General features: G+C 30.5%; 1 protein-coding gene across 2 annotated transcripts in view; it reads right to left on the bottom strand.

The window, feature by feature from the left end:
• LOC136990009 (dynein axonemal intermediate chain 1) overlaps positions 1-17,726 on the bottom strand; it is an 85,625-nt gene that overhangs the window by 52,538 nt on the left and 15,361 nt on the right. For both annotated transcript variants that reach the window (XM_067288328.1, XM_067288329.1), the window contains 4 exons: positions 15,915-15,962; positions 15,449-15,529; positions 13,171-13,270; positions 7,619-7,764 (listed from right to left, as the gene is read on the bottom strand). In XM_067288328.1, the coding sequence (XP_067144429.1) occupies positions 7,619-7,764; positions 13,171-13,270; positions 15,449-15,529; positions 15,915-15,962 (375 nt within the window). The remainder of the gene's footprint in view (positions 1-7,618; positions 7,765-13,170; positions 13,271-15,448; positions 15,530-15,914; positions 15,963-17,726) is intronic.

The following is a 17,726-nucleotide window of genomic DNA, read 5'->3' as shown; positions in this document are numbered from 1 at the left end:
AAATAAACTGTTAAACATTTTAGCAAATAAAAAAATCCAGTAATGAGTTGCATAACTTTCCTGGTTGTTATGAGTTTTTATTTAAAAAATAACTTTCATATTATTTATAAAATAAATTAAATTGTGTGTGGCATCACCTGTTATGAGATTTTGTTATAAAAATTTTTTTATATTTTTAATTACTATAAAATGGCAAAAAGCTTAATTTTGAGGGTAGGAATGAGTTTTATAAAAAAAGTATAAATATTAATAATGAATAAAATCTTCATTAAGTCCTACCCCTCATGAGATATGCTACACGACCCCCTCTATCTCCTCACTCCCTTGACCTTTAACCAACAAAATTTAACAGTATCAATGCCCCTCATATACAAGCCACCATGCCAAATTTATTTCTTTTCATAATCTTTACCCCATCCTGAGATATTAAGTGAAATAGATAATAGATGTGCACACACACACACACACACATTGAAAAATGACAAATTTTTTGTCATTTTTTTACTTTTTTGGATTCAGGAGACCTCAAAATGTGGAGATTTGCAAAAAGTCAAAGGGCATGATTTGACATGATTCCAAATCTTTCCCTTGTTATGTATACATAACAGCCAGGAAAGTAAAACTGAGTTAAACAAAGTAATTTATTACTCACATTTTAGTAAAATTAATGATTTTTCTCATGTCTTTTGCTTTTTAATAAAGAAAATTAATTGAATATATTCTCAGAAATAATATAAAAATAAGGAATCCTACTGTTAGTTAAAACCATTCAAAATACAGTAAAACTCTAGTATCTGAATGCTTGGATAACTTGACATTTTTCTACATTTTAATTGCTCTAATGTATTTATTATTCTATAGAACAAACCTCATAAAGCTGATTTTATCAGTAGAGGACTTAAATTGATCTACATTTGACATATTTTAAAAAGGAAAAAACAAAAAAAAAATTGAGCAACAAGAGTTGTGTAACTTTCCTGGCTGTTGTGAGTTTTTTATTAAAAAAAATTATATTATTAAGCAAAATAAATCAAATTGTGTATGGTGCACAATATTCAGCTAAGTTAAACTCACAGGTCTTGATTTGAGCTCACTCAAAATCCATCATAATGGTAGCAGGTAGTAAGCTTGACTTCATATTTTTAAGTTCACTTAATGCTTTGGTGCATGTTTCTGTGGATTTGTTTGGGAGAAGCATGTAAACTATTAGGATAATAGCATTGAGCTTAATCATATGAATGGTGTATAATTGATGTAATAGAAAAGGTTGAAGGTTCCATCTAAAAACCATTGGTCTCTGCTCTTCAATAATTCTAGTGACTGTGAAGTTAAAAATATCAAGATTCGATCATTACTAAGATTGCTATCATACTGCAAAAAAAATGTTGCCTTTAAAAGTGTTTTGATAACTAGTGGGTGTCTCAAGATCTACTAAGGATAATGATTTTGGAGGTGGGACATTGCTTCTGTTCATAGTGTGTTGAATCATACACTTAATTTGTTAATACACTTGATTTTTTCGTAAAATAGTGATGGTCTAACCAACATAATGTAAAAAAGGCCAATATGAATTAAAACTAACTTACTTCAACATAAAGATTACTAATAGAAAAATTAAATTCAGTAAAAACCAATGTTTATGAAGACAACAGCTTAATTTGTTGGTTCAAAACTAACTACAACCATTGACGAGTTTTTATTATTGTATAGTACAATTTAATTAGTGTTAATTTGGTAATTTACGTATTTGTATACACAGTGCACTGAGTTATATAATATTCTGTAAACTTTGTTTTGCTACAATAATTTAAAGATTCATTGTGTTTACTGTCATGTTTACCATTGTGTTTACTCTTTGAATAGTCTGATGAGGAGTCTAAGCACCCAAAATGCATTCCCATATTAATAAAAGTTATATTTGAATAATTTGAATCTTTTTTTCCATCTCATCCTAATGTAACAAGCTCTTCTAATTTAGCTACGTTTTGATATGCTATTTGTTTTAATTTGTATTTGAGGCTAAAAGCATATTTATTTTAGTTACTGGTACTTAATTTGTTGTATTAATAGTGATTTAGCTGCTACAGGACCTGAAATCTGATGGCTAGACTGTGCTATAATCTGGCATGGAGTTTCAGTACTATCTGTAACTTGACCTTAATGTGCTCAATAAGTACTTTAACTAAGATATTAGCCATTGAAAACAGGTGATTACATGCATTTACTTGCTATTTATTCTATCGCCACAACTGGGCATCTATTAGTATGATATTCATTGACTTCCATCTAACTTTGTATACATCTTTTTTGATGAACTAGTATAAGTCTCTTTAATCCGAAATAATCTTTAATTGTAGATTTATCCCACAGCCTTTTTATAAAGGCTGTGGGATATAAATCTACCATTAAAGATTATTTTGGATTAAAGAGACTTATACTAGTTCATCAAATTATACAGCTGTCATTAGAAAATACATCTTTTTTCTCAACCCTCAAATGGTAGCAGGTTACCTCCTTTCTGACTTTTAATGTAAGTTTGTGGCATCACTGTTTAAGTTGAAGAAGGAAAACTTAATCTGTGAATAATAAGACAAAGCAAAAAAAAAAAAAAAATGTTTAAACACAGAAAATTTTGTTAGAGGTTTATAGTTCCTGCATACCTTATGATTAACTTTGTGGTGACAATTTAACCACTCAACTCTGATATATGTGAAATCATGTAATGGTCTAACAAGCCTAACAATATCATGTAATGGATATATAACCCATTCATGCATTCTAAACCTACATCAGTGTAACCTGATATCTAAGATTTTTAAATAGACGATCACAAAATCTAGCCCAAAAGTAGCTAAAAATTCATAGTTATACTTTAATATGAAATGAAAAAACCAAGATTATGTGCTGCTCAAATGACAGAGTGAAAGGTTTACAGACTCCCACCAAAACACAAACCAAATTTAAACACTAAAACCATAAGAATATAATTTAAACTTGCTTTCTATTTGCATTTTAACTGATTAAAAAAAAAATCTTAACCTTCTTCATCTTAATAAGGATATCAGTTACAAGAATTATCAAATGTGTTCTGAGATTTGTGTTATGTACTTTTTCAAAAATAATGTAGATGACTTTTTTCTGTATTAATCCTTTAAGCCAACGACTTTCAGTAGCCACTTGGGGGCAACAAACTGTCCTATGGCAAAACAGTCTGCAGCAAAATTCCTGGGGACAAAAATGGCAGCACCAAAATGATGTGAAAGACTCAGCAACTTCAAATGAATTTGATTTTATAAATTATTTGTAAAACATGAGTTCTAAATACCATTCCTTTGTGTAAATTTTAACAAGTTGTAAAATTCAATTTTTTTTAAATATAAAAGAAATTATTACAAAGGACTTGCTTTAAACTTGCTTTCTATTGTGGTCTTACGCCATATTTTTTTTGTATATTTTTTATATATATGTATATATTCCTCTTTCCCTTTATTTTTCTACCCTTTGTTCCCTGCTCTCTTTCTTCTGGAAACTTCTCTCAGTGGGTGGCAACGAACTGGTTATAAGACAAAGAAAAAGGGATAGCCTGCAGGGGCTAAAAGAGTGATAGACTGGCCACACAGTTTTGGGCCGAGACGACGAGCTGTGAGGACGTGTTTAGTGAGGTCTCCAGGAATTTCGCGCCGACGGGAGCACGAAGGAGGCAGCAGACCGAACGTTACGGAATCTAGAGAAGAACTCTAGAAATCTGATAAAAAAGCTCTTCTGGAAGTCTATCGGAAGAACACGAAGTAGAAAATTCGAACATCTACGGTCGTCGAATCTCGTATCGTCCAAGAAGGCCTGAGTTATAGCCACCATCACGAGTTCACTAGCTAAGTTTGGGTACCCGTTCTTGTCTTGTTCTGTCCTATTTTCTACATCTTCTCTTTCCCTCTCTAGCATAAGTAGTTTTAAGTAATTAGTTATAAGTTTCTTTTTCGCACCCCTTCTGTAACGCGTCGCGTACATCAATTCTTTTGTCGCGAGTTTTTCGACTACGATTCTGCCGAGTTTTAAGTGATTTTGTAAAAGGAGTGTCGGAATACAAACGTGTATCGAGAATCCTGTATAATTTAACAAACGCGGGTGAAAATTAAAATAAAGTTGTTAAAATTTCCTTTATCCTCTCGTCGGACTTATTTTTCACCACGTGCGTTTGACAATAATGGCGTCCGCGACAGGATTCCGACTATAAAAAACTCCTTGTCGGGACTATTCGGCAGAATTTCATTGGGAACGTTTATTATAGTTTGTATATATTCATTTATTGATTGCGAAGTGTTATATTATTATGGCGATGAGTAATCCAGTAGGAAGTACTGTACATGGTGACGGGGCCAACTGTAATCCCCCGTTAGTAGTCACCGGGTTCCTAGGGATGATACCCATGTTTTCGAATTCGCAGAGCGATTCAGTAAATGTAAAGCAGTTCTTTCAGACTGTGGAAAATATCGCACACTTAGCGGGTTGGAGTGATGTCGTGAAAATTGCAGTCCTCCAGGCTAGATTGAAAGGGGAGCCGCTAAATATTTTTTTTTGTCTTTTAGAACAGTATCCTTCCTCCTATGATGATATAAAGCGCGACTTGATAAAGTGCTTTGATAAGAGAAAGGCCGGGGAAAAAAATATTATTGACCAGTTGTTAAACTTGAGACAAGCGGCCAATGAATCTGTAACTGATTTTTCTATACGTACGAGGACTTTGTTGTCCAGAGCGGTTAAGGACCATAGCAAAATCGAAGCGCTGCGTGACGATGTAATCACAGAGAGGTTTATAAAAGGCTTAAATGGAAAGATAAGAGCCAATGTAGTGAGACGGTCCCCAAAATCCTTAGAGGAGGCGTTCGAGTTTGCGGAAATAGAGGAAAGAATCGAAAGAGAGTGTAGCGACCAGATTGAGCGAAAGGGGGTTTACACTGCGGCAGAAGAGGATCCCAGGCTTAGTAATGCGACCATAATACTGTCCCGATCCCCAGAATTGACGAGAGAAATAGGATCGACTACTTAGAGAGGCAAATCGAGAATCTAACAGAAGCAGTGAATAAACTCGTGCGTAATCAGAATAGGGAATGTAGAGCTTCGAACAAGAAATGTTTCATTTGCGGAAATACCGGACACTTCGCCCGGGGCTGCCCAACCCGGAACAGATCAAAATTTAAACTTATAAAGGAGTGTCATAATTGCCAGTATCGCACTCCTGGTGTAAAATTAAATCTGGCTACACACGTTTTTCAATCAGATAAAGGTCTCCCGCTCCTTAAGGGTAAGATGAATAATCAGGATGTAACCGCGCTCATAGATACTGGAGCAGAAAAGTCCTTGCTAAGTTCAGTAATTTTAAAACGGATTCCACCAGATTGCGTCAGGGGAGCTAACGTTAGAGAGGAAAAATTGGGGATACAGGGCATAGATGGGATAGTAACGGAGTGCGAACAACTTATTCGAGTCACCGTAGTTTATAGCGAAGCGGAACACCCTACGACCATAGCGTGTATGTCCTTCCCCGAACACGTGGAATATGAGGCTATCTTAGGCATGGATGTCATTAAGAACATCCCGGAAATTGTTGAAAACCTAAGAAAGTCGATGAATGCTAAGCCGCATAACATATCTGGGAGTGTCGTTTCACTAATGAATTGCCTCGCTAACACCCCCATTAAAGTTCAAGGGCTTGATGGCCTAGAACCAGCTGAAAGGGAGAAAATTTTTGGTATCCTCGAAAAATACCCTCCACGCTTCTCAGATTCAATTGAAGAAATAACAGGAATGAAAGGGCCATCCCATAAACCTATAATTAGATCTACCCGCCCGATTAACACTCGGCAGTACCGCATACCCGTTGCATTACCCGAGGAAGCGCAGGGCGTTGAGACTGAAAGACCTTACGGGATGGAATTAAGAGATCGACTAAACGCCATAAGAAAGACTGCATATAATAGGAGGAGACGGCGGAATCGCGCTAATCGAAAACGTATTAACAAAAACAGGGAATTAAACGATTGGAGCGAGGGACAGCGTGTATGGCTTCTTCGCAAAGGTAGAAATAAGAACTCGGGAAAATTTTCTGCTAAGTATGAGGGACCCTATCGGATCTTACGTAAGCTTGGCCCCGTCACAGTGGAAATCGGCAATAACAATAGGAATGATAAGTTCACTGTACATATCGATCACCTAAAACTGTGTCATTTTCCAATGTACAAACACACAAAAAGACGTGAATCATACAAATGTCCAACAAAACCAGGAGAAGAAAACCCTAGTAACGATCCAATCGATGAAGATGTTGATGAATACATCAGGAATTGGACTCATCGAACAAACGACGCTCCAGACGAGCCGCAGGATAACCAAGACGGGTATGAGAAAAGAAACACCTGCAGTGATCCTGGAATAAAACTAAATACTTCACCGCAACGACGGTACGACCTCAGGGGTCGCAGATTAGATTACCGTAAGTTGCATTACGGTAATTAACCTTGTGTGGGGGGCGTATGTGGTCTTACGCCATATTTTTTTTGTATATTTTTTATATATATGTATATATTCCTCTTTCCCTTTATTTCTCTACCCTTTGTTCCCTGCTCTCTTTCTTCTGGAAACTTCTCTCAGTGGGTGGCAACGAACTGGTTATAAGACAAAGAAAAAGGGATAGCCTGCAGGGGCTAAAAGAGTGATAGACTGGCCACATTTTGGGCCGAGACGACGAGCTGTGAGGACGTGTTTAGTGAGGTCTCCAGGAATTTCGCGCCGACGGGAGCACGAAGGAGGCAGCAGACCGAACGTTACGGAATCTAGAGAAGAACTCTAGAAATCTGATAAAAAAGCTCTTCTGGAAGTCTATCGGAAGAACACGAAGTAGAAAATTCGAACATCTACGGTCGTCGAATCTCGTATCGTCCAAGAAGGCCTGAGTTATAGCCACCATCACGAGTTCACTAGCTAAGTTTGGGTACCCGTTCTTGTCTTGTTCTGTCCTATTTTCTACATCTTCTCTTTCCCTCTCTAGCATAAGTAGTTTTAAGTAATTAGTTATAAGTTCCTTTTTCGCACCCCTTCTGTAACGCGTCGCGTACATCAATTCTTTTGTCGCGAGTTTTTCGACTACGACTCTGCCGAGTTTTAAGTGATTTTGTAAAAGGAGTGTCGGAATACAAACGTGTATCAAGAATCCTGTATAATTTAACAAACGCGGGTGAAAATTAAAATAAAGTTGTTAAAATTTCCTTTATCCTCTCGTCGGACTATTTTTTCACCACATGCGTTCTACAACACTATTTGCGTTTTAACTGATAAAAGAAAAAAAAATCATAACCTTGAAATTATTACTTAACAAGGGACTTATTAGGGGGTTTCCATATTGGTACCCATGCTTGTTATCAATTAATAAACTACACTAATTCAAGAAATATATAAATCAAGGGATTATTACATAAGCTACTTTCACTAAAAATTAATTAAAATTTTTTATTTTCATATCAAATTAATCTATCATGTTATAAAAAATACAGAATTTTTAAAGTATTAATTATATTAAAAGTAATATTAGTTTAACTTAATAGAACAAAGTCATTTTTCTCACTTTGCAAAGTTTAATATTCGTAAGACTTGCTCTATCATGAAAATTAAACATATTTCTTAATTTTGTAGTTTGTACATTATCAAAAGAATCTCCTTCATCTGCTTCATCATCATCAATTTCAAAACTTTTTCTGCTTAACTGTTGATCTAAAAAAAAAAAAAAAAAAAAAAAATCAATATTAATCAATGATAGATATTATTATATCACCAAATGATTGCCTAAATAAATCAGGCTATAACTTTACTAATTTAATAATTAATATTAAGTAATTTGCTACTAAAGGTAGATGTTAGACACCATCTCTTAACTAAATTAATAATTATAATTTTTAATAATTTATTAAATAATTTAGAGCCATTTGGAAGAAAAGAACTGACCCAGGGCAGGGCTTGAACCCGCAATCTCCGCTTGCCATGTGGTGTGCTTGCCAGTTGTGGATTCAAGCCTCAACTCATGACTGCTCAATTTGAATAACATGTAATGTAAAACATAACTTGGCCCATGATAAATAGTAATGTCTCATAGAAGATGCTGGAAGTGCCCCTGTTTGCATTCAGACATTTATTCACCCAATGCTCCATTACTGGCAAATGTGACAATCACGCATCATATTTGTGCCACTACCCAGCTGGTGGAGTGGCATATTTTTACAAATAATGTATGTCAACTGTTTCAACACGAAATAAAAAATTCTTCTGTTCATATTTCATGCTCATCTTTTCATTTTATATGGAGATATTCCACATAATGAATTCAGTCCTGAATGAATCATGATATATCATGAACATACAATAAAAATAAAATAATAAATTTCAAATATTTTTAAGTTAAATGTGATGAAGTAGCAAGTTAAATGCAGTTTAAGAAAATAAATTTTATTTAAATGGAAAATATCAATTTATCAAAAATATTCATTTGAATATTACCATATAAAAAGTTATCATGAGGATTATACAGAAACAGTTTCAAACAATATAAAATTATACAAATATTAGAACCTTGCTTCTGACTGTCTTCAATGATTCAACAATAATGCTTTGCTCTCTATGTCTGTATTCAATTTATAACAACTCTTTATAAAAACATCAGTTATATATATTGTGAGATGAAAGAGCAAACTACATAGACAAAGGAATAACATAAAAATGAAATTTATTATTCGCTTGACACAATACAGGATTCTTTGAGAATGCCAACTAATACCTCTCCCACAAATGATACACTCTAGTAACCAGACAAAAGATGATACAAGATTGATTCCCGACATTAACTTCGTGTGATGATCTTTACCTGAATCAATAGTCTAATCGTCTAAAATTATACAAAACTTACAGCTAGGTGCTTACGACTATGTATGACTAGTTTAAGATGATGATTAATTAAAAAAGGAAGAATGAGAATAGGACATAGAAAGGGGGTACCCAAAATATGTTGCGATATTCTAGTCGCATTGGTATGATGGGACAAGATTCTTTCCTGGGATGATGAAGGATTTCACTTCTCTCACTACTTTTATAATCAGTTCGAAGGGCCAAAGGTGTTTTCTTATTTCTCAAAATGAATTATTCTCTCTTTTCTCAAAGTTCTTATCTCTACCATGCAAGGCCAAAATGCACTGGAGAGTCCAATTTCTTTGTCCGACCTCCTCGGATTCTTGCTCCAGAATGGCCCACATGCTACTCTTCTTGCCCGCAAGGTTGCATTCCACTCTCTTGTTCTTAAGGATTAGTCATCCACATACCAACGAAGGAGGGTTAAACAAGAACATTCCAGAAAGAATAGACAATAGGGAAGATAAAAGGGAAACAGGGAATATACAATTTTAAAGTAATATAAATTTATACAAAATATACATTGGAAATATGGTGTGTAGCCACAATATATTAGTTGTACCCAGCAAAATATTTGCTGTAAAAAATTGTTGGTAAGTTACAAATAAACAGGAAAAATAAGAGCAAATAAATATATTTACATAAATTTTCTCAGAATATAGCATTAATTTAATGCTTTAACGAATGAAAACATATTTCACATTAGCATATTCTGTATAGATAAAATTAACCCTTTCCCAGCCAGGGTACCGATCTATCGTTACCCTAATTGTTTCGCAAAACGGCCAGGGTACCGATTCATCGTTACCCTGTTAAAAATCGATTTTTATAAAATTTATCGACAACAGATGTCAGCACTTGACGGTATCGTCTTGTTTATCGTCTGTTTCACATATTTTTGTCCAGGTGGTGTTTTGTCGACTTAAAAAATTTTAATTATCGATGGTTTTTCCTTAATTTTTCATTTTCTGATTATTTTTTATTTTATTTTTAGCATATTTATGCAATAATATTACTATAATAAGTTCATTAATGCTATAATAAGTTTATTCAGCTATAATATGTTAATGCATCATAAATATTCAAGTTATGACCTTCAGTTCTGATATTTTATATATTTTTTAATTTTTAATTTATATTTTTAAATCTAAAATATCCGAAAATGTTACATCTATTGCTACTGGTAATCATATGTTTATTACGAAAATAAATAATCTTGTTTGATATAAAATGAATAAAGTATATTAGTTCATTATATTAGTTGAAAGCAGAATAAAGTTCAGATTTTAAACAAATGTTTGATATAATGTGCGATAATTTCACAACGAATAAACGTACATGCATAAATGTTATATCAAATTGTACAGAACAATATTGTACGTCGTATTGGCTCAGTGACAATAAGAATGAAGTAACCAGGCAATGTTAATTTTGACAAATAGTAACAAATTTTCAAGTCTGAATGTCAGTTATCATATATATATTTTTTTTTTCTCATAAATTTTTCAAACAAACTTTATCGAAATATGTCGTATTTAAAACTAACTATATTGATAAATATATGTGATTTTTTTCATATGAATAAAATAATAATTTAATTTTTAGTGAATTTTTAAAATAATATTGCCTGATTCACCTATTTTGACCTTGGCTGTTTTACAAAATAAGGGGGCGTGGCAAACGGCAGGCTAAGGGTTAACAAGGAACATAAATCTAACAAAGATTAATATTAACATGAGACCATATGTCCCATCCTCACATGATCTTCATTTCTCTGAAAAGGTTTGAATAACCAAGTAAATATTTTTGTAGTTGATTTGCATTCAGAAATTAATACCTAAGTTGATAACATTTAATAAAATGCAGTTTTTTATTTCTTCTTTATGTATCCATAAGCATTTTTTGCTTAGGTGTAATTGAAAAGAAAGACAGATTGAAAGCAATAACAGCTTATCCCAATTATTAGATAAAATGAGATATTTAAGAAAAAAAGGAAATGCAATCATTTTGTAATATAATAAAAATCAATTATAATATGGTGTTAGGCTTTTCTTACTTTCTATTAATCCTTGAGTCTTGGAAAAAAATTCTAATTGCAATGCAGTAAGAAAATAATGGTATACAAATCACAATAATAAGAAAAATTCAATAATTTAATGGTGAATTCATTCTGAAATACAAAATGTAACTGCAATAAAAAACCTTACTTTCTTCTTTATAACTGCAGATAATGGAAAGTCCTTACATTAATATTTTTACTATTTATCTCACTGTTCAGTCATCAGTTGTAACTGTAAATAATATCCATCAGTTCATTCAGATTTCACTGTTGCACAGATTAAATCCATGATGCAAAAAATTTCTAATTTCTAAAATTCTAGCTTTTTGTGAGATATGCCATTATTATATTCAGCTCTTCAAATGATGTCATCCTCCCAACCAAAATTTACAATGGTTTTACCATTAATAATGTAAAATTTAAAAAATAATCAGAAATTACGAAAATTAAAAAATAATTGGGAAATAATGAAAGAATGTCAACTCAAGAAGTTATTTTCAGAATAATTTTTATCTTGCTATGTTTAGTAGCTGGAATGGCAGGGAGGAACACAACTATGAAAAGAGCAAAATTGGGCACCTTTTGCTTTGGATTACTTTAAATCAAATTAAACAATAAAATAAATGCAAGATGATTCATCTTGCATTTATTTTATTATCTAAATAAGTTTCAAAATGTTATTATTATCTAAATAAGTTTCAAAATTATGTATGAAACATAACTGTGATTCTGCTTTACTTTAATAAATATAAACTAAATTTCCCCTTAATGTTTTCTATATATATAAAAATTTATGTATTTAAATAGAGTATAACTGATTGTAAGACAATAAGAAAATGCTATTTAAAATAATATGGAGCAAGGAAAAATATAAACTAAAACATGAAAACATTTAAGAAACAGGATCTTTTACACTGTTGGCAAACCAAACAAATATATGTCATCCATTCATACCATCTCTTCAGAGACTATTCAGGACAGCATCAAAGAAATGTGGGAATCTATATGCAGAAACAGTTGGTTTTATCATGAAAAATCATGAAAAAGTAATAGCAATGAGCAATTATTTATTGTGATATTGTCACAATGCCGGGATGTAATTTTTAACCATATTTTTAATTTATTTCACTTAAAATATATGCTCTCCTCCTCAAATTAGTGTCTTGCCCCTGTACATCATACTTTTCCTTTAACACTATAGTCATGCTAATCATCTATCTAACACCTTTCAGGGGAAATTTTTGAATTGAAATAATGTGATTTCCAGTTTCCATTGGAAGTATAAACATCCCACTAAACCTAATACATTGCAATAACATTCCTTCAACTGCTATATATCATTGGGCTATAATTTGGCAATAATAATTATAAATTATTAATAAATTTGACTCTAGAGGGAAACATTAGGTGCCATCTTGTATTATGTAATATGAGATGGCACCTAATGCCTCCCTCTAGGGTCAAATTTATTAGTAATTTATAATTATTATCACTAAATTATAGCCCAATGATATACGGCAGTTGAAGGAGCATTATTGCATTAGAAGTTCTTATATAGTTAATAGGGGCCTCCTGCTCCTAAGGTTTCTATATCTAGTCTCGGATTTCATCTATCTAACTCCATTCTCAAGATTAAGGAAAGACAGAGGACGAACAGACAAACATATGGATGGACAACAGTGGGAATTTATAGGTCTACAATTTTTTCAAATTGCAGCCCAACTAGCATATACCACTTTACACATACTTCTATTCATGAGTTGACTTTGTTTTCATTCTTACATCTGGATATCTTAAATCTTGACATCATTGTTAAACCTATCCATTGACGTTCTACTGTACTAGCATGCCAGATTATCATCAGACTATTCTAGATTATTGGCTATTTTTCAGAAGGTGCCAAGTTACTGGATATTATGCATTATCAGGTGCTGAATTAATGAATTTCTATACTTTATTTCAAAAATAACATTAAATTTTTACAATGTGTCTAATTTTATTAAATCTAATTTTTCTGCTTGCTCAGCCTAGAGTGGTTCCAGTTCTACTAATTTTCCATCAGTTTTATTCCGAACTAATCAATGAACATAATTATCTCCTGCATAAATTCTTAGAATAAAAATATATTAATTTCACTTAAAATAACTATATTTAATAATTACCTCTGATATTTTCTTCGGTAATTTTAGATTTAAGGCTTCCTTTTAATGAATATAAAATTTCTGTTTGTGGAATATTGTTAACTGGTATAAAAGAGCATTCCTAATTAAAAAAGATTAATGACCATTAATATATAATAATAATTTCTTTATATTTCTGTAATATATTATATAAAAAAGCTATCTTATTAGTTTCAAACTAGAGTAACTTAATACGTGATAAAATTTAAAATTAGTACCCAAAGCATCAACACTGGTTTGAGATCTTTCTGGAAAACAAATTATACTAAGATCAAATCCAAAATAAAATATGAAGAAAAAAGATTATTTATAAAATATCTAGATTATCTTTTTATGTCAATTGCTTTATCAGAGTTTAATCAAATTTAACTTAACACCAATTTCAGTAACAATCATATTAATTACTGCTTACTTTAAGCTCACACTTCTCATTACTCCAAGCAGTTTCAAGTAACTATAGTTCATCTTTAGAAGCATCATTTTAATAATAAGGACTGATGGGGCAATGTAAAAATAACTATTTGGTTTATAGCCAGAAGGAAGGAATACTTTAAAAAGAAGAAGGAGAGCAAAACATATGTTAAAAAGTGTGTTAAACATCTTTGAGTTTAACATAATTTATTTTTGAAGTATGACTTTTTATGCTTGTATGATCTTTTGATATTTATTGTTAGGATAATATTCCTGAAGATAGGTTATAGGACCACAAAAGCAGTTGGAATAATTAAAAAATATAAAATCAAATAAAAAAATAATGATCAACGTCTGTTTAATCAAATTTACAATGAAAATATACAATAAAACATAAAAATATAAATGAAAAACTCTAGAAGATTTTCATTAGATTTTATGATCTAAACATTAAGAATTCAGAATTGTTATCATGAGCAATATTTACATCTAAGATAAAATCATTTTTACAACTACTTCATTTCACACTTTAGTCATTAAGAACATCAAATTCCATAAATGGAAATTTCTGAAGTAAGTTTTCTTAATGTTTTTGAATGTAGTGGAACCTCACTTAATGAGCACCTCACATAACGAGTATTTCGCATAATGAGCAAAACAAAGTGTAACAAAAATGACTTGCTTAACAAGTGACGAGGAGAGGGAAAGTCCCGATTGTGTGCATGTTCCATCAGTCAGTGTTTAGCACTCGTTCCGCTAGCATCTTACTGTCACTTGTGATCAGATATTTTTCCAAATTTGTGTTCACACATATTACTTATAAACATCAAAACCATAACCCATTATGTAATAAACACGTCAAAAGATAAGCCAAATTCTTGGGCTATGTAAAGGCTATAGTTAAATATTACAAATTAATTAATTTGCCTAGAGGTAGTCAGTTATGCTTCCATCTCATATTAAATTTAATGACCAATTAAATTGCAATTAAATTTTAGAAATGTCTAAATTAAAAATTAATTATTTATAATTATTAAATTTAATACGAGATGGAAGCATAACTGCCTACCTCTAGTCAAATTAATTAATTTGTAATATTTAATTATAACCTTTTTCATAGCCCAAAAATTTGGCATATTGTTTGGTTTAAGACATATTTTTCAATTTTTTTGTTTTCTGCAAATAAATTCACATTACAGGTTGGTTCATTCCATGTTAGAAGAAAAGATGAGGATGATTCATGCTCCTTAACAATGTATACTGCATAATTTTCTTTGAATAAACGTTTAAATATTTGAGTATTTTTTCGACATGGAATGCATTATCGTATTTTACATTAATTTCTATGAAAAAAATTGTTTCGCTAAATGAGTGTTTCGTATTACGAGTAAGATTCTGGAATAAATTATGCTCATTAAGCGTGGATCCACTGTACTTTTTTGTACAAAGTATTTGTACACACACACACACACACACATATATATATATATATACTGTAAATATATTTTGTTTTTTAAATTTTCCTGTTTTTATACTGTTCTGTGTATCTTTATTTGATCTTTAATGACCATAAAACACATATGAGAGGTCTAATTAAACTAATTTAACAAATCAGAGAGAGAGAAGAAATACACATAAACACAATTTTAAAAAAAATCAAAAGGTGTGTCATTAAATGTCAAGCAAGAAAAACAGTAATTAAATTGTTAGATATGACTACAACAGCCTTTACAGTACTTTATTATTGTTTTCTTTTCCCAGACTAAAGCTAATAAATGTTCATAAAAATAAAAATGTTCATTTGATCAATAAAATTAATATGAATATTAATTTTATTGATCAAAATTACCTTGAAGCTGTAAACAACAGTATTGACAGCAGTATTTGGATTATCTATTTTAAGAATTCTTGTTATTTTCTCTTCAAGCTCCTGAATAATAATCAAATGATTTTGTAAATAAGAAGTTGTGGGCTAGAAGCATTATTTAATATTATAACATTATGCATGGTATATACAATTCAAAGTTTAGCAGTTTTATTCATTTTTAGCAAAGAAAATTTTAAATAAAGACAATTTTTTATACAAATATTCTTCATAAATATATTTATTTATTTTTTGAACTACTATTAAGATATAAAAACTTTACAGTTTTTGTTTCATGTTATATTATCTTTATCATTACTCAATAATATCATTTAGATTATTTAAATAATAATTTTATAAAATGTAAATTTATTTATAAAGATTGATTAAATTGTTCTCAGTAAAAGCAATTTAAAAATGTTACATATTTAAATTTATTTTATATATTTACTTTTTCATTTAATTCCAACTGATCATGAGGTTTTAAAAATTCTTTTCCCTAAAAATTAACAATATATTATTATTAGGTATTGTAAAGAGCATTTATTTGTAATTAAAATTATTAATGAAAAAGTCAAAATTTTTAAAACAAATTCTTTATAATATATTATTATAAAATTATATAAGTTAAAATTAACCGACTATTTATACAGTATTTGTTGTATAAGAAAAGTAAAATGTAAATTTAAAGGAAATCATTATTATTTTTCTTTAAAATATTATTAAAAAAATAATAAATATTTCAGACAAATATTAATTTATATATATAACAAATTTATATAATTAAAAAAGAAAATAAATGAAGTTTTCAAATAAAAACATATTTTTTAATTTTTCATTTCTAACAATATTAGTGCTAAACTAATTTATAAAATACTTGTATCAGCAGATTATATTTCTTTTACACTGTATTATTATATCAATAATTATTTAATAGTTACAATGGAATTTCACTGAAAGATTTTAACTAATCATTTAGGAATGCAAATTTAAAACAAAAAAATTAGATAAAGAAATACTTTAAAAGACTTATTTTTTAAAAACAATTTCAGGTATATTGCTAAATTAATTCATGTTGTTAAGAAGTCAGATACATCAACAAAATTCAGAATTCAGCAGCATTTCAAGTAGTGTCATTTCTTAAAACTTTTAATTTAAAAAAAAATAATAATAATGTATATTAAAAATGGAATAGAAAGACACATAAAATTTTAACTTTCTAATAAAATGTTTTCAAAGAAAAATAGTATTATTTATAATACATACAATTCCTATTTTATTTACACTAGGTTTCTCATTTCCCAGTCTTTTGCTTGTCCTGGGATTCCAGGATAAAAGTTAACTGTTTTCTGGGATTCCGGGAAATCCAGGGATAAAATTAATTATTTTTAAGATATACAAAATATCTTGAAATCAAATGATTAAAAAATGAAAAATAATTATAAGTAATTTAATATGTTCTGCACTCTCCAAAGGTAATTTACATTTGAATTACATAGAAATTTTTACAAATAGAAAAAAATCTATTAAAGTTTGCTAGGAACTGCATACAACAACAATAACAACAAATAAATGCTTTGAATTGAGTTGAAAATTTTAAAAAAATTGTCTTAGATCAAACTTCTAACTTAAAAGATAATTTTCGTTTTTCAAATAAAACATAATACAAAATATTATTGTTTAATATTTAAGAAGCAAAGATGGTCAATACTCCGATCACTCAATCTGATTCTTATTTTAGTAATGAAAAGTCCTGCTACCGAGAATGCCCTTTCCAATTCGATAGATGTGAGTGGAATCTCGAAAACAAACTAAAAATCTTCCAGGCTACATGTGTAAAAACACATAACCTCTGTCTTCTCTTAAATGTATTAAAGACAATTCAATAGATTTGAGTGGAATTGTCTTTAATGCATTTAAGAGAAGACAGAGATTATGTGTTTTTTCACCTGTAGCCTGGAAGATTTCTAGTTCATTTTTGAGATTGTAGTACTTCTTTTGCTCTCTATTCTTGATTTGTCTAACTCAAATGCTTTAATATAAACATCAAGCTTATAGCCCGATAATTCGGCAATTCAATTGGCTTTAATAATCAGGTTTATGAAGAAAAACTTCATACTTGCAGACTTCATACTCGTTTGTATCCTTGCCCAATTTGCACAACCTGGTGTTATGAGGTTATTGAAGCTACTGGGGATGGTTAAAAATTAAGACAGCATAAGCACAATTCCAGATATTACAGGTTCTGACAAGTAAAGAATTT

Source organism: Centruroides vittatus, unplaced genomic scaffold (assembly GCF_030686945.1).
Source record: "Centruroides vittatus isolate TY-2023 unplaced genomic scaffold, ASM3068694v2 scaffold_861, whole genome shotgun sequence".
Taxonomy (NCBI): domain Eukaryota; kingdom Metazoa; phylum Arthropoda; class Arachnida; order Scorpiones; family Buthidae; genus Centruroides; species Centruroides vittatus.
Note: the sequence above shows the minus strand (reverse complement) of the source record. Positions and strands in the feature narration are given on the sequence as shown.